This window comes from Petaurus breviceps, unplaced genomic scaffold, assembly GCF_028583685.1.
Source record: "Petaurus breviceps papuanus isolate PSGF00001 unplaced genomic scaffold, PetGlider_PUasm1.0 38, whole genome shotgun sequence".
In the NCBI taxonomy this organism is placed as follows: domain Eukaryota; kingdom Metazoa; phylum Chordata; class Mammalia; order Diprotodontia; family Petauridae; genus Petaurus; species Petaurus breviceps.
The window spans coordinates 49,809,121-49,834,539 of NW_027186304.1; the positions used below are offsets into that span (position 1 = coordinate 49,809,121).

General features: G+C 40.6%; 1 protein-coding gene and 1 long non-coding RNA gene across 3 annotated transcripts in view; one reads left to right on the top strand and one right to left on the bottom strand.

The window, feature by feature from the left end:
• GAREM1 (GRB2 associated regulator of MAPK1 subtype 1) overlaps positions 1–23,835 on the bottom strand; it is a 216,486-nt gene extending 192,651 nt beyond the window's left edge. For both annotated transcript variants that reach the window (XM_069099868.1, XM_069099867.1), the window contains exon 1: positions 23,407–23,835. In XM_069099868.1, the coding sequence (XP_068955969.1) occupies positions 23,407–23,527 (121 nt within the window). In that variant the 5' untranslated portion in view covers positions 23,528–23,835. The remainder of the gene's footprint in view (positions 1–23,406) is intronic.
• Positions 23,836–24,077: 242 nt separating this feature from the next.
• Positions 24,078–25,419, top strand: part of LOC138170499 (uncharacterized) — a 10,836-nt gene continuing 9,494 nt past the window's right edge. The window contains exon 1 of the long non-coding RNA XR_011170638.1: positions 24,078–24,736. This is a non-coding gene — a long non-coding RNA (uncharacterized lncRNA). The remainder of the gene's footprint in view (positions 24,737–25,419) is intronic.

Sequence of the window (25,419 nt, forward strand, 5' to 3'; positions counted from 1 at the left end):
ACCAACATACAGGTTTGATATAAAGAAAAACATTTTAATAATTGGGGCTATTTCAAGGTGGAATAGTCTGTCTTAAGGAACCATAGGATCATATGATTGTAGATTTATGGGTGTAAGGGACTTAGAGGGTCTATTTTCAACTATCTATTTCAACTCCCTCATTTTATAGATAGGGCAAGTAGGTGGTATAGTAGATGAGAGCCAGACCTGAAGTCAGGAAGACGTGAGTTCAAATCTGGCTTCAGACACTATGCTAGTTGTGTGACGCTGAGCAAGTTACTTAATTCTGTTTGCCTCAGTTTCCTCATCTGTAAAATGAGCTAGATAAGGAAATGGTAAACCATTCTAGTATCTCTGCCAAGAAAACCCCAAATGGGATCACAAAGAGTCAGACATGACTGAAAACAACTAAACAACAACAATTTTACAGATGAGGAAACTGAGTCCCTGATACTTGTCCAGGGTCACACAGGTAACAAAGGACAGAGTCAGAATTTGAAGCCAAAGTTGTCAAGGAGCTCCTATACAACAGGTATTAGTTATACTAGGTACCCTCAGAGGTTACTACCAACTCTGAGATTCTTTGAAAAGCTAAAACAACTGGGGAAGAAACAAGAAATAATGGAAAGTTGGGGTGGCTAGGTGGCACAGTGAATAGAGCACTGGCCCTGGAGTCAGGAGGACCTGAGTTCAAATCCAGACTCAGACACTTAACATTTAGTAGCAGTGTGACCTTGGGCAAATCACTTAACCCCAATTGCCCTACCTTTCCCCCTCCAAAAAAAGCAAAAAAAAAGTTAAAGTTTTTATTTTGAACAAAACTTAACTTGTAAATTGTACTATTTATGTCACGTAGCCAAGTTCATTGGCAGTCCTGCTGGTTGTGGTACAAGTCCTGTGACAACGTTCTTTACACTGGTCTGACAGACCAAGAATGTAGGTAAAGCAATATTATATGAAGGCAGCCGTTATGTCAGAAAGACTCCTCGTGGCCAAACAACAGAACTCCCTCAGATATGAATTTTCCATAAGAATCAAGTGACAGACTGCATTTTTCCTCCTTCCAGCACCTCTTGGGGGCTATAAACTGTCTAGCAAAACCAGGTCTTTTTCCCTGCTGTAGACTTCGCTGTGGCAGTCCACTGTGATTATGCCAACCCACTGGCCAAAGTTCTTACCAATCTGGGTAAACAGCTCAATTCCCAGATGGCCTGGCCTGGAGTTGGAAGAAATGGGCGGTTGGAATTTACATAACTCCTTCCTTGATCCCCAATATTCACAGAATATTTTATTGGAAATACTAATAATACAAATTATTACATCAAATCAAACAGATGGATCTGGCATCAGGACACTATTCTCTTCATTGGGCCATGATAACCAGAACATTAATAATTGCAGGCGGCCACATGAATTTTATGAGGTAATTAAAAAATTCTCTCCCATTGAATTAGAAGTATAATATGTGAGGGCGGCCATGATGTTATTACCAAGACAAAATGATTTCAGGAAGGATGTGATAAACGCACAACCCAGATGTTCATAGTTTCAAGGCAGTGAACCAAGACTAGGTGTACATACAGACAAATTATCTATCTAGACTCCTATAATCTTGTTAGGGTAAAAACTAAGCTCGGCGACTTTAGTGACATTTGCAAGGCTTCTATATGTTGAAAATCAACTTTAAATTTTCGTGGATTTTCAAGACATCCCTTTAGTGTAGGAATTAAATTACTTGTCAGTCAATTGGTACAGCAGCAGCTAGAAACTACAATGATATAGTGGTCTAATGACAGTTTTATTTCCAGCCCCATGTAAAACCAACTAAAATTCAAATACATAACAAGCATGTTTGTGGAGTGTGGGAGGACAACCCTGTGTCATTACGGTGTCTTTTCTGGGCAAAGGTAATCCTTCTTCCTTCTGTGGTAATAATTACCCAACTATTCTGCAAGAAAAAAAAAAAAAACATTAACTGCCCTTTACCTAGAGCATTGGTCAGACAATTCTATGTCTGAATTAGACATAGAAGGTGGTGCCCCTAGCTCTCTGTTCATCACTTATTATAAGACTTTACATGTATCAGTTCTTTTTGTTTGTTTGTTTGTTTTGCTTTTTGGAGGGCAATTGGGGTTAAGTGACTTGCCCAAGGTCAGCTAGTTTTTGTGTTAAGTGTCTGAGGCCGAATTTGAACTCAGGTCCTCCTGACTCCAGGGCCGGTGCTGTATTCACTGTGCCACCTAGCCGCCCCTGTATCAGTTCTTACATAGCTTTCTGGATAAGTGAAGAAAAATTTCACATATACCACACTTTTAAAACTTTAATTCTGAAATTATATAGTATGTTGCTTATCCTCAACAATAATGAGCACATGTGCTATGGTATGACCTAATAGCTAGGTCCCAATTAGTGCAAATAAGGAATCCCCTGAAGGGGCAGCATGTTTCAAATTCACACTATTTAAAGTTATAATTATTTAAAATATGGTCACTGGCTCTAGACCAATACAAATAGGTGCTGCAGAACTGAACAAGGCGACGGCTTCAGAGGACTTGTTCTTTGCATTAATCAGAGCCTAGCTTACAGAAATAAGCTAATTTAAAATCTTTTCTTTCCTCTTCTCCAGATGAAAAACTGAATTCAATAATTCTTAGTAGGAAGCTCAAAAGTCTCAGTTTTATCGTAATACAAGCCACCAGGGAAGAACATTTTCATAATGTATAGAATATTATTTTTTCAATCATCTTCCCACAGCACTAGTGAAAGGGGAAGGATTGTTGAGGAAGGAAGAGAGAATGTTTTAGACAGTGAAGTAAAGTCATCCTCCATTTTAAGGAAGAGGAGTAGGTGGCATTCCAGATTTAAAAATCATTCCTAATTTATTTTATTTGCTTTTAAAGGAATTCTTCCCAGCTCTCAGTGGGTATGTAAAATCTGAACATTGGTTCTATCATAGATTATTCAGAATTCTACCAAGATATCTTTGTAAAAAAAATCTGAATTCTGAGCTTGGAACCAACTAATAAAACCCAAGTGGGACGGTCAGTATGTTAATAACAAGCCTGAATAATGGGATTTTCTTAAAAAGAGAAAAAAGACTATTTTCAAATCCTAACATTAACAGTCAATTAATTACTCAGTAAAGTTAGGAGGGTTCTCATTTTTTGTGAGAATTATTTATAACTAAAAGGTATTTCTGAAGTGCATAAGTGAGGCAAACTCTCCCCTTGTAATCTGGTTTAGGATCTTGTATGTGCTAAAATTGTTTAGCACGCTCTTATTCATAAACAGTACACAGTCAAATGTCACCCTAATCCTTTTATGGAAGTAACTACGGTCCAAAGTGGGTATTCTAGACCCAAATCACAAGTTGTTTTCCTAATATCACTGTTGAAAAATGACTGTGAAGTCTAGCTGAAGTTAAAGATTCAAAGTTGATGGAACTGAAGTCTATGTGTAAAGATGTCATGTTGTTTTATAGAAATCAAAAGACTATTCATAAAATGTGGTGATTACCAAAAATTTCTTTTCTCCCACCTAAAAACAGTTGAGAGAATCACAGACTTAAGAGCTGAAAGGGACACAGAAAGCATCACATGCACCCTTCTCATGTAATTAAATGAGATCTAAACTACTACACACAAGTAGTATAAAACTGCATTAGACATTTGAACCCAGGTCCTCTGACTTCACATTTAGTGCTCTTTTCATTACAATAATCTTTACAGTAAAAACCAAGCTAGCTAACTGTTCCCAAAAGCTAATGTTTTTGTTTTCATTAGAAACCATGGAAAGTATTTACCTGAACAAGAGTTAGTGCACAATAATGGATAGAGAGCCAGTCTCAGATCCAGGACAGTCTAGTTTTGTGGTACAGAGGTAAAAGCACTGCCTCTGAACTCAAAAGACCTTAGCTCCAACCTTACCTTTGACCCTTACTACCTATATAACTGGCAGCCAAGTGGTGCAGTTACAGAGGGCCAGAACTGAGTTCAGATCCAACCTCAGACACTTACTTAGCTGGGTGATCCTGGGCAAGTCACTTACCCCTGTTTGCCTCAGTTTCCTCACCTATAAAATGAACTGGAGAAGGAAATGACAGACCCCTCCAGCATCTTTGCCAAGAAAACTCCAGATGTGGTCATGAAAAGTCCAACAGGACTGAAAAAACAACCTATTTACTTTGGACAAGTCACAACCCTCCTGGGCCTTTATTTCTATGTCTGTAAATTTAAGGGGCCGCACAAAACAACCTGTGAGACATTCCAGATTTATGATCTTAAGTGCTATCCCTCACACATACTGGCTGTATTATTCTGGGCAAATCATTTAATGTCTCCATGATGCGGACAACTCACTAAGTCACTCTGTAGAGAGAACAACTCCCCACCTGAGCTTAGGGGAGTTTCCATACAGAGGAACTTTCTGCATCAATACAAATAAAGGCTGGATCAGAAAAAATATGCAGTAGACTAACAACATTCCTATTCCTAATACAAAATACATATTACAACTGTATAAATCAGCAGTTACATTGACAGATTATATTTTCAAGGGATAGATTGGTGCCAAGAGATATGCCAGTTAGGAAACATGCTTACTGTTCATAATTAGTAATGCCCTTAATAGTTTTGCACCACAAGAGGACCACAACCTTCAAGGTAATTCAATTAAGAGGAATAATGGAACAGTAATGTATAGTTGGTCTAGGAAAGTTGTACTTTTATGAAACCATCTGAACAGAAATACCACAGTAAATTGTAGCTTTTGGCATAATGTGAATGCCATTCAATACTGCACGGGAGATTATCAGCTGGAATGCTCTTCAAATCTCAGAAAAAAAAAAAACCCAACTCTCACATGTATATATCACACTCAAAATTTCACTACATTTACCAAGGTCAATGACACCCACTCAACTAAAGTGCTTAAAATTTAGAGTAAAAAAGTAAGAGAGAGAGATGGCACTATTTTGCTCTAATTGTATCCAACTGACACAATCTACTCAAATTATCAAATGTGGTCAGCTATATGTCCTTCTCATATCTGAGGTGTAAATGAAAACAGCACTGGATTGGAATTTAGGAGAGTGAAATTCTAGTGATATGCCATTTACTATCCACACGATTTGAGAAAATTCACAACGTCTATGGACTTCTGCTTCTAAGGGTTCAATCATCATCTCTATACAAAAGTCTCTGAAATCTATAAAGCCTAAAATCATGCCACTTGAACAGAAGTCTTGTCTCTCTGAACACCTGTTGGCCATCTTTATCTGGATGTTGGACTAGCAACTTAAACTTAACTAAACTCATCATCCTGTCTTAAAGCTGTCTCTCCTCCCAACTTACATTTCTAATGGGAACACCATCAACACCCTATGCAGTCAGGTTCAAAAACACACCTACCTTTGACTCTCCCCTCTCCCTCAATGAACACATCCAATCAGTTCTCAAGTTCTAGAAGTTTGAGCTCCACTATATTTTTTCAGATTTGTCTCCACTCACATAGACACCATTCTGGCACAGGTGAAGGAAAACATGGGTCCCGTTACAGCTTCCTCACTGGTCTCCCATTCTCATCTATTCCCTGGTCAAAACACCTTCTTTACAGTTGGTGTTCAGTCATGTCTGACTCTTCATGGCCCCATTTGGGGTTCTCTTGGCAAAGATACTGGAGGGGTTTGCCATTTCCTTTTCCAGCTCATTTTATAGATGAGGAAACTGAGACAAACAGGGTTAAATGACTTGCCTAGGGTCACACAGCTAGTAAGTATCTGAGGCCAGATTTGAACTCTAGAAGATGAATCTTCCTGACTCTGTGTACTGAGCCATATAGCTGCCATCTTGTTTATACAGCTGCCAAAATAATCTTTGAATGGTGCAGATCTAACCATGCCACATCCCACTCACAAACCTCCTGTGGCCCCACTCTGAACTCTAGGATAAAATACAAACTCTTCAATTCTATCTGACTCTTATTCCATATTACTTCTTTATTCACATACTCAATGTTCCCGGCAAAGTGTACTACCGTTCCCCAAACCCAACGTGCCATTTTCTATACCATCACTCACTCAGTACATACACCATCATCTCCATGGTTCCTAATCTTTACCTTCCTTCAAGGCTTAGCTAAGGTGCCAACTTCTTTGAGCAACCTTTCCTGTTCTCTCCGATGCATGACCCTCGAATTCTTTATTGTCTGGCTACACGCCCCTCAAGTAAGCTTTCTGAAGGGAAATACTTTTTTGAGTTTATGTTTCTCTCCTAGTATTAAGTAGGTACATAAATGTGTGTAGATCTAAAAATAACATAATAGCTCATATTGATATAATGTTTTATAATTCTGACAGAATTTTCCTGAAACAAGAGTATTACCAGACAACCTCTCAGCCCCCTTCCGGTTCTAAAATTCTCCAGTTCTCGGGTTCATATTTACTCTAAGTCTCTGGCTTCAATTCTCTTGCAATTCTACCTTGACCCTGCCTCCCGTAATTTCATTAGGCAAATAAGTAGAGGAATTTCATTTTCAGGACATTGATGGAGAAGCTTCATACATAATTAGAGAAAATTTTAAACCCAGATCTGGTCAGTGTTAGTAGCCAGTGATCAAAACTGACGCTGACTATGGCACATGTACATGAAATACCACTAGCTGCTACTTGCTTATCAGTGGCCTGTATTGGATCACTTACATAGAGAACATTATACTGCAACTTCTCTGCTTTTAAAAGCTATATATTCTGGTCTTGTCCCATGTACACCGTCAGCCAGACAGCACAGCGAAGAGTGTTGGACACTCTATTACATTATCATTACATTTTTACTGCTGTGGGACTGGTCAAATTTGGCAGGGGAGGGGAAGGGGAGAAGTTTATTTGAGACATCTAAGTGATGTAGTTGATAGGGTACTGGACCTGGAGTCAGGAAGACCCAAGTCGAAATCTGGTCTCAGACACTTACTAGCTCTGTGACCTTGGGAAATTCATATAACCATTGTCTCCCTCAATTTTACCATCTGTAAAATGAGAAAGATAACAGGGCCCACCTCCCAGGATTGTGGTGAGAATCAAATAAGATATATAAAGCTACACATATAAAGCACCAGCTAGCTATTATTATGATTTATTGTATGTAAGTACACACAATGGCTGCAACTAGTTTGAATACAGATGTGTAATAGACATCCTTCTTGTCTGTGTTCAATAGTATTCAACGCAGTAGAATATTAATAAAATGGTTTATGTAAATGGACTTTGGACTGAAGCAGGATGTAGACTCCATGTAGAAACTGTAAATAACTGAATCTTAAAGAACCTTAAAATTACAATCTAGTTATGGACCTAGGGTTTGGGGTCTAGTATTAACAATACAATCTCATCTAGATTAGACACCTTAGAAGTTATATGTAACCATGGACAATTAGCCTCCTGAGCCTCGGTTCCTTATCTTTAAAAAAGGATTGGACTAGATGGTCTCATAAGTCACCTCCAGTTCTAAATCTGAGGCTTCATCTAAGCCAGCCTATCACCCCTTTATGGGAATCTTATCTACATACACCATCCCTTGCAGATGACTGTCTGTGTTCTATCCAAACTCTGAGAGATGGGGAGCTGACTAACTCACTAGTCAACAACTCTGTCAGGAAGCTCTTCCTTCAATTGGGCCAACTTTACCTGAATGCCTCCCCAACATCTGCCATCTAAAGTTACATAGACTAAACCTAATACTATTTCTACAGGATTTCTGCCCTCAAGTATTTGAAGGCGGGTATTGTATATTCCTTACATTTCTTCTTGAGGCTAATCATCAATATTTCTTTCGGCTGTTCTTCATATAATATGGTTGTTAAAATTTGTTTCAAGGAAAGTAAAATATTGATATTAATCCTTGCATCTGACATTTTTCATCATAAGAACAGAACACACTTATTTGAACCATTAAAACTTACAAAGCACTTTACTAAAATTAGTGAAAAGAATTCTAGAGTTAGGATCAAATGACTAGGTTCAAATGCCAGCTCTCCTACTGTGACTTTGGGGCTCAGTTACTCTACCTGTAAAACAAGAGGGTTCATCAAGTCTAGATTACATCTAAGGTCCCACTTGGCTCTAAATCCTCTGATCCTACACACACACACACACACACACACACACACACACATATACACACACACACACACACACACACACACACACACCTGGCCTCAGATACTTGACACTTATTAGCTGTGTGACCTTGGGTGAGTCACTTAATCCTGCCTCACTCCCCCCCCAAAATATGGATGGACCTTGCAGGTCATCCTTGGGGCAGCTAGGCTGCACAGGATAGAGCACCGGCCCTAGAATTAGGAGGACCTGAATTCAAATCCAGATTTACACACTTGACACGTAAGTCACTTTACTCCGATTGCCTTGCCAAAACACACACACACACACACACACACACATTCAGCAAACCCCAGTAGCTCCCTATTACTTCCAACATCAATTATAAAATCCTGTTTCACTTTCAGAGTTCTTTGTAACATAACCTCGTCATAATTTCTCCTCTTCTTATAACTCACACCCCTCAATATATTCTGAGATGTAAGAATGGCTTCCTTGGGGTTCCTTGAAACAGACACTCCATCTCTTGGCTCCAGGCAATTTCCCTGCTTGGCCCCCATGCCTGGAATGCTCTCCCTCCTCATCTCCATCTCCTGGCTTCTCTGGCTTCCTTCCATCTGAGATAAGAGTTCTGCCTTCAGCAAGAAGCATTCCCAGCCCTCCTTTACTTCCCTCTGGGATTAGCCTCAATGTATTCTGTATATATCTTATTTTTATATAATTGTTAGCATATTATCTCCCTCGTTAAGCTGTGAATTCCATGAGGTCAGGGGCAGTTTTTGCTTTTATTTCTATCACTAGAACTTAGCACAATGCCAGGCACACAGTAGGCACTTAATAAATGCTAGTCCACTGACTGGCTGACTATATAGCTATTACCATTTCCATTTTACAATTAAGGAAATGAGGAAACTGACACTCCAAGAGGGTGGGTCATTATTCAGCACAGTGTTTATTTCGAGTGTTTCAGCTGACACTTGATCCAAAGTTTTCTGATCCCAAGACTGGTGGTCTTTATCCTATTCTATAATGCCTCCAAGCTGGGTGGCATAGTGGATAGCATGCTATCAGGAAGATCTCAGTTCAAATCTGGCTTTAGACACTTACTAGCTGTGTGACTCTAGGCAAGTCATTTAACCCTGTTTGTCTCAGTTTCCTCATCTATAAAATGAGCTGGAGAAGGTTATGGCAAACCACTTCAGTATCTTTGCCAAGAAAACCCCAAAAGGGGTCACAAAGAGTCAGACACAACTGAATTAACAAAGATTGGACCAGAGATCTCTCAAGTCCTGTTAACTCTAAAATTCTGAGTCTAAAAGCAAGAAGGATTTTTTAATGAGAATATTACATTTAAAGTATATAATACATGAGATAGAGGACAAAATAAGTTTGCTGTGTCTATTAAGTAGTTTATGGCTAGAAGGAATTTAAATTAACCTGCAAATGTTTTTTTTTTTTTTCCAATTCCAAACACACTCAGACACATGCCAGTTCAGCAAAGTATCATTTTAAAACAAACTCTTCCCTAGGGGGAACTTGTTGCCAAGGCATCTGGACTCCGATTCCAGAAGGCATTTTACAAGTTACTATCATTTTCACAGACACCCTAGGGTAGCACTAGCTTTAAAATGAAAAGTTTCTTTAGAAAAACAAATTTCTCAGGCCTCCCACAGCCACGGAAATAGAAGAGTAAGCCTCCATGAGCAAGATTCAGTTCTCCACTGCAAAACAAGATGACTTTCAGATCTTATTTGCTGGCTGTGTTCTTAGATATAACCCCAAGGCATACCCTCAAATCCAAGTACAACATCATGTTGTTGCTTTCTCCCTTCTGCTGTGAAAAGCCAAATAAATCATATACTTCACTTACTCCTTTCCTCCTCTTGTCTCCCAATCCCAGCATAGCAAGAAGTTTAGCTCAGAATCTATCACAAAATAAAGATTCTCCACAATGCCCTTCCACAAACTGTTTTAAGCTGGGATAAGGAAAGAAGAAAGGAAAGCATCTCACACTTTTTTAGTGTACTTTAAAATAAGTTCAAGGCTGCTTATTTGGAGCACAATGAGCTCTAAAAATAAAAAGAGTTTCTGGATAGAGTCTTCTACTTTAGTTCTAGCTATACAGGCAACTGAAATCCTGATAAGCTTAACTATTTATAGCTATTTCAGACCCCAAACTGGCTGATAGTATAGCAGTACTCTTTGTCTACTCACTGGTTAATTATTCTGACCCTCTGTTATCTTCTGTAGCTCTATTTTGGGGGCCATTTCAGTAATCTTTAATACCTTCACCAGAAGCTGGATAAAAGAAATTAAGAGGAAATTAAAGTCAAGATAACCGCTTTATTGCTCTAGGGCAGGTCAAAAGGTGTAAGGAGGTGGGGGGGGCGGGGAAGGTGGTTAGGCAGTAGACCTGGAATCAGGAGGACATCAATAAGACATTTTTTAAGAACAAAACATGTTTGTTGTCAAAAACAAAGTGAAAGATCAGACATCTTAAAGCAGGGTGGTGGTAAAGTGGATAGAGTGCCTGGTGTGGAATCAGGAAGACCTGAGTTCAAATCAGACCTCAGAAACTTACTAGGGGTATGAAATGGGAAAGTCATTTAACCACTGTCTGCCTCAGTCTCCCCATATGTAAAATGGGGAAAATAACAGGGCCCAGGATCATCGTGAGGATAAATGAGTTGATATATGTAAACGCCTTTGCAAGCCTTAAAGTGCTATATAAACCCTAGGTATAATTATTATTATTATCTGTGAATTTCAATTATGTTTTAACAGCAGTAGCACAGGTTTTAAAGTTTATGATTCACTCCTAACATAGAAGACGAAAGGAGTTACAATGGGGAAAGTCGCTTCTTTTGCCCAACACCTGAACTACCAGAAATATGGCACTTGGGCATTTTACACAAAACCCAAGCAAAAGCAATAAAAGCTTTTGAGAGCATTAAGTATTAAAGCACTCATGAATTTACAATGAGGTTTGTATCCATTTAATTCTCAAAGGCAGAGAATCTCTGGCTACAGTCTTAATTTTATCTAACTTGAATCAAGTTCTTTAAAACCCAATGTCCTCATCCCTGTACTCTAGAGTCATCTACACTTCCTTAGTGAATCAATTATGCACCTACTATGTGCCAAACACTGTGCTAAGTGTTTTACAAATATCATCCATTTAATTTTCACTACAACCCTAAGAGGTAGGTGCTATTATTATTCCCATATTCCCATTTTATGGTGGAAGAAAGTGAAGCTTTACTTCCTTTCCACCTTGCAATCTGGCTTTGAAACCCAACCACTCTACTTAAAACCATTCTAGCAAATATCAACAATGATTCCAACTGCTATGTCTGAGTTACTACTTCTTCTATGAAGATTTCTCTGAGTCCCTTAGTTGTTAGTTCATTTTCTGTCTCCTTAAATTACTTTACTTCAACTTATATTTAATTTTATACTAACTTACTTAGGTTCATGTTGCATTCCAAAGGAAAATATAAGCTCCTTCAGTTCAGGGACAGCTTCATTTCCAATACTTGGTAGAGTACCTTGATCAGAGTAGGTTATTAAAAGAAAATTGAGAAGTACCTAAGTTTGGTTTTTTTAGACCCATTCAGATTTCTGATACTCAAAGTAATGAACAGACCCAAAAGCATTTGTTAGGGACCGAAAAAGATTAGGGATCCATATCCAGGTTGATGGTATCTCTTTCAAAAACAGAATTTAACTGAAAATTCCTTCAAAGCCAACCTGGGATCTAGCTTGTCTATCTCTAGAAGTCCTGTTAGGTTTCAAGATCAGACATTATACAATGAAGTGATTGCTGGGGGAATGGTGCTGTGGAGGTGCTGGGGGGCTAAGTTTTACAGGTCTCCTGGAGACCACAGCAGTTACCAATTACTCCTTTCAAGCATGGTCAATTACCCATTTCTTGACATGGGTCAAGTTCCTCTGATAGAAATTTCTTACTAGAGCAACACTAGTCAGTCAACTGCCTTAACTCCTAGCCAATCAACATGGGGTAGAGATGGATGAATAACAAATTTATGAGTCGGATATTCCCACTGGCCAAATCAAATATTCCAATGTTACCAATAGTGCAACAATTGAATGTAGTTGATAATCACTACCTACCTATATTGTGTGCCCCATCAGTTTACCCACCCAATAAAATACCTGTTCTCTTAATCTTTTTTGTGTCATGGACCCCCTTTGGCAATCTGGTAAAGTCTATGGACCTCTTCTCAAAATCTTGTTTTCAAATGTGTAAAATAGAATGCACAAGATGACAAAGGAAAGCAATTATATTTAAAGTTATCAATTTTTTTTAAAACCACAAATTAATGAACCTCAGATTAGGAATCCCTGATTTACAACCAAATATAAACTCCTGTTGGAAAATTCCTTCACAACCTGGCTCCAATTTACCCTTGTTATACTTTACTTGCCCTATATGCATTATACTATTCAGCTAAACTGGTATCCTCAATACTCCTCCTATAAAACACTCCACTTTGTATATCTACTCCTTTACAGAGGCTGTTTTCTACTGGGGGAAAGCATTCCCTCCTCATCTCTGCTTTTTAGGATTTCTAGATTCCCTCAAAACTCAGATCAAGCACCTGTCTTCTGAATTAAGCTTTTCCTGATTTTTTCCACTTAGTAGCAGTATCTGCTTTCTCACCCCTAACCTCTCTTGGTATCTATTTTCTATATATTGACATCAGCCTTGTAAGAGTAGAGCCTGTTTTATTTCTGTTTTTGTATTCCCCATGTCTAGCAGAATGTCTGGCACACAGTAGATAATTAAAAAATAATTTCTGATTTATTGAAATAGTAACCATAAGCTGCAGATCCCTTTGTGGAAGACAACCCAAGAGTTAATCAAACAGGCTTCATCAGCCATTTTAATTACCTTTCCCTGACTAACTCATTCCTCCCAATGATTCCCAGTCACCCACACTGGCAACAGCTAGACACAAAACAACTGTATAAAAAGCCAAGCTTTTGCCCTCCTCCAACCATATCTTTTTTTTTTTCCAGAATGAGTTTCCAGATAGAAGTACCGTGTTTCCCCGATAATAAGACCTATCCCAAAAATAAGCCCTCCCCTTACTGTGTAAGATTCCTCTAAAATAAGCCCTCCCCAAAAAATAAGCCCTATTGAGATTGCTACTGTAGTGAAGGTGATCCCCTGTGCTACACGCTACATTACGGTACCCTCTGTATGCACCATTCCCCCCCCCCCCGGGTGAAATGCATGCCGCACTCCGAGCTGCATCCAATCAGAGCTGCAGCAGTGAGCGCGTCACCCTGTTCTTCCCCAGTGATTTGCTTATTGAATAAAGGTACATATTTTTGTTCACATTTACCTGTTTATTAAAATTGCTGTCAATGTTCATTAAAATAAGCCCTCCCCTGAAAATAAGTCCTCTGGTGTTTTTCTGTCCAAAAAAAAAATAATAAGACAGTGTCTTATTATTGGGGAAACACAGTAGCAGTTGTCAAAGGTAAGCTCTCATTTTAAACACTGAAACTAGAAGAGGTACTTCAAAAATCATCTTAAGAAGTACAATTAATTGGCCAAATTAATTTTCCCAATGATGCAAAAATGCAGAATATGTGCGATATTAAACCTTTACAAGAATACATATTTAAATACAGCTAACAGATAATATTCTCCTTTAAGCTTCAACCAAACATGCTGACTTTACAAGCTAAGTAGCATCTTTAATGATAAATATCTTCATAGCTAAAAAGAATTCAATATTGCATTTTTTAATCAAGATCTCAAAAGTGTTTAACAAACATTCATTAAGCTTCCACTGCTCAACAAGGAGTATTTAAATTCTTCTCCTGAACTGGAAATTAACAGAATCGGAATGCCCATAATTGTAGGGAGTGAGTCAGCAGAAGAGCTGGGAAGAGACTTAGGAGTTCTGATTTCTTCATTCACCACTATGGAACATTCATTCATTGGCATAAAGGAAACTTATTGTCTGGGAATAAAACAGAGAGTATATGGTTTCAAGGCAGGGTTGAGACAGCCTAGAAAGATGGGTCACTGAATAACATAAGCAGTTAGACTTTTTTACAAACAAGTCCTTACCACTGGAACTAATGAAAGGAGGAGACATTAAGCTTGCTTTGCTTCAAAGTAAAATTTTTGTTCTCAAAGTGAAAGACAAGGGGCAAATAAATGATTTGCAGTCAAACACACAGCTAGCTTTTTGCTTTATGTGAGTCAGCCACATCCTTGGATTAATGGTAAAAATAGATCAAATAAGATGATCCATCCATCTAGAGTACTCAGCAAACCTGGAAGTGATAAATACACATTCACTTTATTTTTAATACCCCAGCACCATTTCTTTCATAGGGTTGTTGCAATAAGCAAATGTGATAATTTATAGAAATGCTACATAAATATAAGCTAATAATAATGATGACTTAAACAACAAACACACAGGGCCTATTCAGGGAAAAGGTAGTATCCAGTCTTCCTAGAACAAAGAGCATGTACAGAGGAGTCATTTGGAGTCAGATTGAGGAGAGTTTGAATGCCACTAGAGGTAGTTTGGATTCAACTGGTAGTGCATAGGGAGCCACTAAGGGCTTTTGAGCAGGGGGGTAAACATGCTTTAGAAAGATTAATCTGACAATGTCACATAAATAGTTTGGAGAGGAAAAAATAAAGTGAATTTGCATATGGCCATAACAACCGTCTCTATTTAGAGAGAAATACAAAATAGGGATAAGAATAGTTTATGACACCTAAATTTAAAAAAAAGAAGAAAAAAATGGTCATGCAGCCTGTTCTTAAAAGACCTCTTCTAGAAAAAACCCACTACTTAATCTAGCAAACCATTCCTATTGGGATCACTCATAGAGGAAGTTTTCCCTCAAAATCGGCTACTAGCTACTTGTACCCACCACTGTTAGAACAACCCAATTCCGTAAGATAGAACTTCCAGTATCTGAAGGCCATTATCAAGTGCCACCCTCTCGGTCTTCTCTTTCCCAGGTGAACCATCCTTAGCTGATAACTCAAGTAGCATAGTCTGGCCTTTCTTTGGATAACTTCCTACTCAGTCATGTCCTTCTGGAAACATGACACCCAGAAGTAAAAAGTTTCCACAGATGGAGTCTGATGAGGACAAAGTTCAGCAGGATCATCACCTTCCTCCTTTTGGACACCATACTTCAGAGGGGGAACTTATTATTTCCCCTGGCAGTCCAGTCCCCGTTGAACAGTTCAAGGATATTCTATATCCTCAGACTAGCAGCGCCTCTGGGTTCCGTTACTGAAGTCCCAAAGCATTCTGAGGCTAGATCAGTTTAGGAAAGGTCACCTTTCAAAACTTTAATCAAAACAATTTGGAAGAGAGGAATTACTGAAACTGACTAGAGAACTCTTTCCTTCCCCCTCAGCTACTGGCAGGTAACTAGCAAGATGAATGGGGGGAGGGAGAATGGAAGAATATTACTGATATTCTTATAGCTTTAACCTAAGAATAGATCTCCCCTACGGATCAGGATAGCTGCCATTGTTACCAATATATGTTCTTGCTTCTATTTAGAGCAAATGGGGCCATTCACCTTTTATCAGCTGCTCTAGACCAGTAATGTTAAACTCAAATAGAAAAGAGACCACTGATCCACACATATGGATCCTTGCAGGCTGCATACTGACTTAGTGTTAAAATGTAATGCTACCGCCCTGGAGTCGGGAGGACCTGAGTTCGGTTCGGGCCTTAGACACTTAACACTCACACAAAAAAACTAGCTGTGTAACCTTGGGCAAGTTACTTAACCCCAATTGCCTTCTGAAAGGCAAAAAAAAAAATGTAATGCTACTGTTTAAAATAAAGTGAGTTTTTTAAGTGATAGTTAAAAAAGTGAGTTAAAAAAACCAAAAGAGTGACTTTTTAAAAAAAAATGTAATGCCATCTATGTCTTATGGTATTTTTATTCATTTTATTATTTATTTCTCTCCTTGATATTTTGTTAAATAATCCGATTCATGAATTACAGACAGTTCTTGCTTTATTACCGTGTTTCCCCAATAATAAGACCTATCCCAAAAATAAGCCCTCCCCTTACTGTGTAAGATTCCTCTAAAATAAGCCCTCCCCCCAAAATAAGCCCTATTTAGATTGCTGCTGTAGTGAAGGTGATCCCCTGTGCTACACGCTACATTACGGTACCTTCTGTATGCACCGTTTCCCGCCCCGGGTGAAATGCATGCTGTGCTCCGAGCTGCATCCAATCAGAGCTGCAGCAGTGAGCGCGTCACCCTGTTCTTCCCCAGTGATTTGCTTATTGAATAAAGGTACATTTTTTTGTTCACATTTACCTGTTCATTAAAATTGCTGTCAATGTTCATTAAAATAAGCCCTCCCCTGAAAATAAGCCCTCTGGTGTTTTTCTGTCCAAAAAAATAATAAGACAGTGTCTTATTATCAGGGAAACACAGTATGTTAAGTGAACTCAACAATTTTTACTTCATGAGAATTTGCCCATGGATGGGGGGGAATGGAGAGTGGCAGGGATACACAGGATCAAGGACAAGTGGGGGCCAGGACAGGGAAGGGAGAACAGGAGTTGGAATACCTAGGGACCAGGCCAGTCATACCAGGGCCTAGAGTGGAGAGGACAGGCTACATGCCAGGGCTGGGACAGGAGAGGCCATAACGTGCAGGTAGGCAGACAGGGAACCCAACTTCTAGTGGTTGGAGCTATGCAATCATCTCAGCCCCCAAAGCCAGGAGCAGCAGTAAGCAACCCAGTATCCTGCTTTTACTTGGAGGTTTTCTTTTTTTAATGTTGCCTAAACTTTAACATGTTCAAGAAGAATTTTTTTTTTTTTTGGTGGGGTGGGTATGGGGAGCCATGGACACAGAGCTGAGGGGCTGAGCAGAGAGAGAGAGGACACATACGTGTGTTTTTGGAATGAGGATTCCTTTCAGAATTAGGCAATGTCAAATATGCATAATCCAAATTTTTGTAAAACAAAAACTGTCGATGCTCAAGCATAGTCTAGGCAGGGCCACATATTTGACACCTCTACTTTAAACCAAACTTTATGCACAGCTCCCCCTGCTCCAAAAAGAGGCTTTCATGAAAAGTGGCAGGAGTGGGGGGTACCCTCCAAAATTAAAACAGCAAATTCCTTACCTACTCAATTTTTTTTTGGTCTTTTTGGAAAGGAAAGGCAGGGCAACTGGGGTTAAGTGACTTGCCCAAGGTCATACAGCCAGTAAGTATTAAGTATCTGAGGCTGGATTTGAACTCAGTTACTCCTGACTCCAGGGCAGGTGATCTATTCACTGTGCCACCTAGCTGCCCGTACCCACTCAATTTTTAGGGAGACATATGTAAAATTGGGAATGGGGGAGGGTGTTAAACTTAAATTCCTCTTTCCTCTTCTGGTCCTGAACCTTTATCTGTGGCTTTCATTATAACACAGAATTATTCAATAAGATTGTGGGATATTAAAAATCCTTTGATCCATCTTCCTTAGTTTACAATTCAGTAAACTGAAGCAAAAAGGAGCTAAGTGACCTTGTTCATAGTCACAGAAGTAGTATAATAGAACTGAGATTCCAAATACAGTCACTATTTCCAATCAAACAAATATTTATTACTTGTTAATCATACACAAGGTCTATGGTTTTGGACCCTGAGAATGCACTGATAGATATAGTTTGGGTTACTCTCAGGAAACCTATAGTTTAATGGGGTAGATGGGACACAAGTAGATAAATAACTGTGATACAAAGAGCAAGATAGAAGTAAAAAAGAAGAATCAAAAAATGCTGTTCCAGAATCTGAGGAATGAGAACACTCACCTCATAGAAAGCTTCAGAATGAAGTAACATAAGGAAGGAATATGGGGATATGGTGATAAATCAATCCTAAGTATGGGAGATGGTGTCAGCAAAGCAGAGAAAGGAGAGTAATCCAGTTTGGTTGCAATGTAGATTGGGTAGAAGTAGAAGTGGGATTGGGTTGGTTTGACCTGGCCTCAGAGGGCAGAACCAGAAGCAATGGGGTTGATGCTAAGGAATACCTTCCTAATTGAGTGGCCAGAAAGTAAAATAAGTTAACTCCCCATAAGTGCGTGCTTCTTACTGGAGGTCTTCAGGGAAAGGTTAAAGGACTACTTAGTCAGGATTTTGCAGGTGCTCCTTGTTCAGACTAGACAACCAGCTCCTTTGGCTCCTTCCAACAGAGCTGCTATGGAATTGTGTGGCAGATAATGTCTAATAAAATAAGGCTGAAGGGCCAGGCTAAAGGTAAATTATGGAAGGCCTTATATGTCTAATCAGAAATTTATATATTATTCAGTAGGTCATAGGGAGGTACTGAATATTAAAGTAACAATGAATAGGCTGGGTTAGAGTGATGATGGACTAGAAGCAAGGTGACCAGTTAGGAATATATTAAAAGAGACTAGATTAACAAAACATGATGGTCTGATGAGAGCACCCAGAAAAAAAAAGAAAAGGGGGGCTAGATGGAGGCTGAAGAAGGATTTTGCAACTGACCAAAAGTATGGAGTTACAGAGAGAGGGAAAAAAATGACTCCCAAGTCCTAGGCCTGCATGAATGGCAGAATGGGAGAGTCGTCAACATAAAGTAAAAAGTTAGAGAATCATTTGGAAGAAGAGTAAATTTTTTTTGCCTTTTTTTAGAGCAATTGGGGTTAAGTGACTTGCCCAAGGTCACATGGCTAGTTTTTTGTGTTAAGTGTCTGAGGCTAGATCTGAACCCAGGTCTACCTGACTCCAGGGCTGGTGGTCTACCACCACCTAGCTGCCCCCCCCCCCCCCCCCCCCCCCCCCCCCCCAGAGAAGAGCAAATTTTAAGAGAAAGATGGTGAGTTCAGTACAGGAAGTGTTAATTCTAAGGTGCTAATACAGTCTCCAAGGGGCTATATCTTACAAGCAATTAGAAGTACAAAGACAGCTCTAAAGATATCTCGGTAAATAGAAAAGAAATGAAGACTCATCTTCATGAGTTCAAATCTGGCCTCAGACATTTAGTAGCTGTGACCCTGAGCACGTAGCTCAGTCCTGTTTGCCTCAGTTTCCTCATCTGTAAAATGAGCTGGGGAAGGAAATGGCAAACCACTCCAATATCTTTGCCAAGAAAATCCCAAATGGGGTCACAGAGTCAGACACGACTGAAACAACTTAACAATAAGAGAGAAGTAGGATGGAGAAACCTCTAAATAGAGAAAGAATAACTAAAGCCACAGGACTAAATATAATCAACTAAAAGAATTCAGAAAGAATAGAGGGCCTAAAATAAATCCACATGCAATCTAGCCTCAGATAGCTGTGTGATCCTGGGTAAGTCACTTAACCTCTTATCTGCCTCAGTTCCCTCAATGGTAAATAATAGCACTTAACTTGAAGACTTATTGTGAGAATCAATGAAATGATATTTGTAAAAGTGCTTAGCACGGTACCAGGAACTGTTCCCTTTGTCTCTATGGACTCCTTAGAATAAAGTTTTTAAATGCATAAAATAAAATGCAAAAAAAATAGGATTACAAAGAAAACCAATTATATTAAAAAACAACTATGAAAAGAAATTAAATCAAGTTCACGGACTCCATGTTGGGAACCCTTGCTCTAGGTCCCTTGACATTGCAGGGCTATCACATGTGGACCTTCCTTTGGTTATTACTCAGCTTCACCATCTGATCAGCCCTCCTCCTTTTCAGGTCATATATCTCCCTGACAAAATCCATCATGCTTCTTCTCCTACAGGACTCTGCCTTTTGGGTAACTTGTAATTTTGCTTCCTCAGAAATTGGAGTATTCTATCGTTCACAGCTATATAGTATGCTTGGAAGAATGTTAAGAAGGTCAAGGAGATGGGCCTTTGCTTCAGGAAGAAGTCCAGGCTCATTAAAAAAAAGTACCATGAATATTTCTGCCAGCAAGTCAGCCCACTCTCCTATTTCATTTTGAGTCCACTTACCACCTATCCACATTATCTGTCCAAGATTTAGGTACCGATGGATCAGTTGTAAAGGTTGTCTGTTCAACCACCTAGCAAAGTCTGAACAAGACATCTGAATTCTTCTCCTTGTTTTAAAAAAATGGCAAAGCAGTATGAGTGGATGTTTCATATGCCTCCATAATTTTCTTATCCAGACATGCCCACAACTTCAAAAGTAGCACCCATGCAGCAGACACAGTGTAGAAATGCTAGCAAGAAAATGCCAACTCATCCTTTCTGCTCAAACTCTCCCACCCTGCCCCCCCCCCCACAATTTTTGAAGACAGACAGTGGTCTAAGAAGTTATGAGGCAAGAGTTTCATTGTATGCCATGTTTTTCCCAAAAATTAGACTCTCCTGAATGCAAGAATCATGAGTTTGGTTGGACAGATATGATGTTGCCATTTAGAACAGTAGGTGAAGAGTAACATGCCTTTTGCCCAAGATCATAAGTGGTTATGGTATCCAACTCTCTTCAAGTATTACTTAGAGTTTAGGTCCTTGCCACTAGCAAGGTAAGACGACTAATGATGAGCCAAACAAAGGCACATTTCTCAACCTCTTCTCCTTTAAAAAACAACAACAAAAAAAAACCCAAAAATATGATTAGCAAAGTTAAGTACAACTGATGAGGAGACATAAGATACACATGCACAAGTCAGAAATGATTAAACGCATGCACAGGAATGCGCAGTTTCATTAAATCTGCATACTGATGGATGGGGACTCTGATATTATTGTAGCCTTCTACAAGGTGTTTGATCGCCTAGACTATGTCCTCCATGAGGGCAATGATCACGTCTTATCCAATTTTGCATCTCCCTCAGTGCCTGTTCTGAACACAAGAGGAACTTAATAAAGGTTTGCTTAAGCTAATAAATAGAGATAGGCTCAACACAGCTGTGACTGATGAGTGCCTAACACAGTGTCTGGAACATGTTCAGTTGCTTTGTCGTACTGTCCAAGTCTTCATAAACCCATGTGGGATTTTCTTGGCAGAGTGGTTTGCCATTTCCTTCTCCAGGTCTGCAACATTGTAGGTGCATAATAAATGCTTGCTGACTGACTAGCACGTCTAGTGCTGGAGCTGAGACTGACTGACTCATCTAAAGTTCTACCCAAAATCTGTTGCTTAAGTATCACAGTGGCCTAAACTTTAAGGAGGGAAATATACCAACTACACACACAGTAAAGCTTGGGGGCAAGAAAGTTTGGGTGGGGAAGGGAGGGAGTAAATTGGGAAACCTAATGAGTAAATGATTCAGTGCTACCACTGTAACCAAGGAACAATTCCACGAATAAACAAACTTTGCAGCCTCCTAAGTGCCACGGCAGGAGCAGTTTCAGATGCTTCAAGGAGTATGATTTAACACAGAAAGCCACAAATACTGCCCTCCAAAGACCAGGGTGTGCAAGTGAAAAATAATGGGTGATTTTAAAGAAAAAAAAAATGTTTAAAAAAATTCTACCCATTACTGCTGCAAAACAAAGGATAAAGGAGTGAGTTTCTGATTCAGATCTACAATGGCAGGTAAGGAAGGAAAAGAGGTACATAAGGCAGGTCACAGACAGATTTTTCTCATTGTAAATTTATTTAATTCCACTTTGAAATCTTTGTGGGAACTTTGCTCCAGCTAATTCAATGCCCTTTGCCTTTTAAAGAGAAATCATTTCATAAAAACCCTGGAACAGCAAGAAATGGGGCCAGGGGGTTGCAAAACACCATATTTTGGTCTACTAGGGAGAATCACATTGGATTCATTTCTGCAGTATATTTATGCTCTAGTCTTTTCCCACCAACTCTGGAGAGAAATGTCTCACTAAAGCACCTGTATGCACTCATGTCTGTAACTATCCTCCTTCCCAGTTAAGCCAAGAACTATTAAGAAAAAAAAATCCAACATTATTTACACAGCCTTTCAAATCTTATGGTCCTCAAATAAGAATCCTGTATTTTCCCCAGCTCCTAGAACTTTCCTGCTTTTTAAATTGTGCCCCCACATGCTGACCTCAAATTCTGAGGCAGAGATAAGAACAATGAGAATAAAAATTCCTTTGGCGATTTCTAAATCTCACGTTACACAGTTTTGTATGCCTATTGCTTCTGAAAACAAAGAGGCGCAACCCAAGCCCCTCTGACTGGAAATGAAATAGCTGTGTTTGGTTTTCCTTTTGACGTGGCCTTGATGTAGTGACCAGAATATTACCCTGGCTGCCTGGCCCCCAGGTGTCTCAGGTAGCCTTAGAACAACAGCAGCGGGGTTCTGCAGTCTACAATGGCATAAACCTCTCAAATTCAGTCCAGCTTCTCTGAAAACACATCACACACAACAGGGACCAAAAAGCTTGTTTGAATTTACACCTTCCAATTTACTCCAGCTCTTAAAAGGAAAAACATTACTGCAAGGTGTGAATTGGTACTTGTTTGCCTATGTTACCAAGGCTTGTTTTAAAGAAGGACCTGGAGTTACCAGTTGGGAGTTCAAGTTCCACAAACATATTTTTGTGGTTTAAGTTTTATTTTTATTTTTCTCCCCAGTTCTGGAAATGATCAGAGCTAATAATTAACTGTATTCAATGTTTTCTACACTCAGTCCCAAAGTCCTTTCAATTCAGGTAAAGAATGCAGATGTATAGCAATAAAATGTTTTAAACGGGATGCCAGTTACTCTATTCATCTCATTGGTCACTCAGAAGACTTTCCACCTAAACCTGCTGCTGCTGAGTCCTGCCAAAAGCTGGCCCCAAATAAAGATGTCACGCAGGGCTGCAAGCTTCCCTGAAATTGGCAAATTACTTCTTTTAGAAAGTTGCTTGAGATAGGCGCCTCTTTGGGTTCTCCCAACCAACTTCAGTAACTGGGGCAGACAGATCGGGAAGGCCAATGTGCTTTCAAGAGGACCATCTGCCCTCTAAGGATGAACTGGTTTTGTTTGGGTTTGGGGGAGGGGTCCCCTTTTTAAAGCGTCCCTGAAATCGACTTGACTTCCAGCACAGGCGGCTCCAAGTTCAGGGCACTAGCTAGTGTCGCTTTCCTCTCAACTACAGTGCTGGCTGTCTGGACGCCCTTTTGCTCTCCGGCCAGTCCGTCCCACCCTCGGCTACACAGACACACTCACACATACACAGATACGTACACACACACGTAGACTGCGGTTTGCAACAACTCCCCACTCTGCCTCCCGCCCCCCAATCCACTGCAGTTGGGGAGGGAGTGCTGGGGGCCTGGAGCGGGGACTGGGCCGGGGACAGCCGCGATCCGGCCCCGGGGCTTCACTCACCGCTGTCCAATCGGGCGATCTGGGGCAGCCGATAAGTGCTGACCAGCAAGTCCAGCGGAACGGCCCCCGAACTCCACTTCACATCCTTCAGACTGTAGCTCTGCGAGGGGACTGGGTCCATCTTCCTTGCCTCCTCCTTCACACACACCCCCCTCCCTTTCCAGTCCACTACCACCACCTCTGCCTCCTCGGGCTCCTGCGGGTGGGGGGCGGTGGGGGGCTGAAGCGCGAGGACAGACAGGTCTCCCAGATTGCTGGGTACAGCAGGGCTGGGGTTGGGGGGACAAGGGGGAAAGAGCTTTGCTCCCGGTTCAGCCGCTGCTGCTGCTGCTGTTGCTGCTGCTGCGGCTGCTTCTGCTGCTGTTGCAGCTGCAGCTGCGGGACATGGCTGAGACGCCCCGGGTTCCCTTACATTAACAGAGGACTAAGGAGAAGCCGTGGCGGCGGAGCCTGCTGCTGCTGCTGCTGCTGCTGCTGCTGCTGCGGCTGACGGTGGTGAGAGTTTTGCTGCTGCTGCTGCTGCTATTCCTGCTCCTCCTCCTCCAGCCCCCCGATTGCAGCTGCGGCGGCTGCCCGCTGCTCTCCTCCTCCTCCTCCTCCTCCTCTTTCTCCTCCTTCCCTCTGCTTCTAGTGTGTGAGGAGGAGCCGCTGGTCTGAGAAACGCCATAGCAGCGCTCCCAGCACTGACTAATCAACAAGGTGCGAGCAACGCCTGCGCAGCTCCCGGAAACACCGCCTCCTCCTCCTGCTGCTCCCGCCCTGCTGCAGAGCCGGAGCTCCGGGCGGGCTCCATCTGAGCCTCTCCTCCCTCCCCGGCGCTTTCCTGGCTTTCCCTTCCCGGGGATACACTGACTTGGGCGCTCTGTGCAAAGTCTTTAGCTCTCGCTCCACCCTCTGACCACTCCGGCTCCCTGCAGGACTCACACAAGCCTGGAGGGAAGGAGCTGATTGGATTTCTACCCTTGGCTGTGTAGAAGTATCTTACAGACGGCACTGGAGAAATGCGAAAGTTGAATTGCAGCGTTCAACTTGCCCTTGGAAATCAAGAGCTGCAACCTACAGATTAAACACAGAACTATGTCAGAGTATCCTGTTTGCAAAACCTGGAACGTGCAGTGATCTTACTAATCATCTTGAGTTTCAATGCGATTCACTGCAAAAAGCCTCTAGCTACTAAATACTCAGCAGTACGTACAACGTTCTGTCCCGAGCTCCTAATGAGGTGTAAAGATAGGAACGACACAGATGACGCTCTAATGAAGTTTACAATCCCACCGCCGAGACGTTTTAAACAAAAGACAAAACAAAACCCTGTGATACAAGGGAGAATGTGAGTAGAACCTAGACTCCTTGAGGAAGTCAACAAAGCACTTATTAGGCTCCTACTATGTACCAGCTACTGTTAATTACTAGGGGTACAAAGGAGGGCAAAAAGACAATTTACAAGGAATTTACAATCCAGGGGTGAAGACAATATTAAAACAACCGTGTACAAATGGTATAACATATATATGTGTGTGTACCTATGCACATAATATATGGTATATACATAAATGCATATACATAGAAATATGTGTGTATACAGATACATGTATCTTAAATTGGAGAGGATCTCAGAAGAAAAGCATTAGCATTAAAGGGATGGGAAAGGCTTCTTGCAGACTGGATTTTGACTGACTAGAAGGAAACCAGAGAAGTCAGGGGACAGAAATGAGAAAGGAGAGACTTCTAGGTATGGGGGGACAGCAAGTGAAAATGCTCCAGTAAGGTGATGGACTATCTTTTTGTAGGAACATCAAGGAAACTTAGGTTCACTGGACTGTGGAGATTTGGAGGGGAGTAAGATATTGGAAGACTAGAGAGGTAAGAAAAAGACTGAGTCATGCTAAACATAAAGCCTGGCATATCATTAGGCTTAATAAATACTTGTCAATTGATTAATTAATGAGAGAACTCTGGCAAGAGAGAGGGCCAGAAAGTGAGAAATCTAAGAACAGGTCATTTACCTCTATG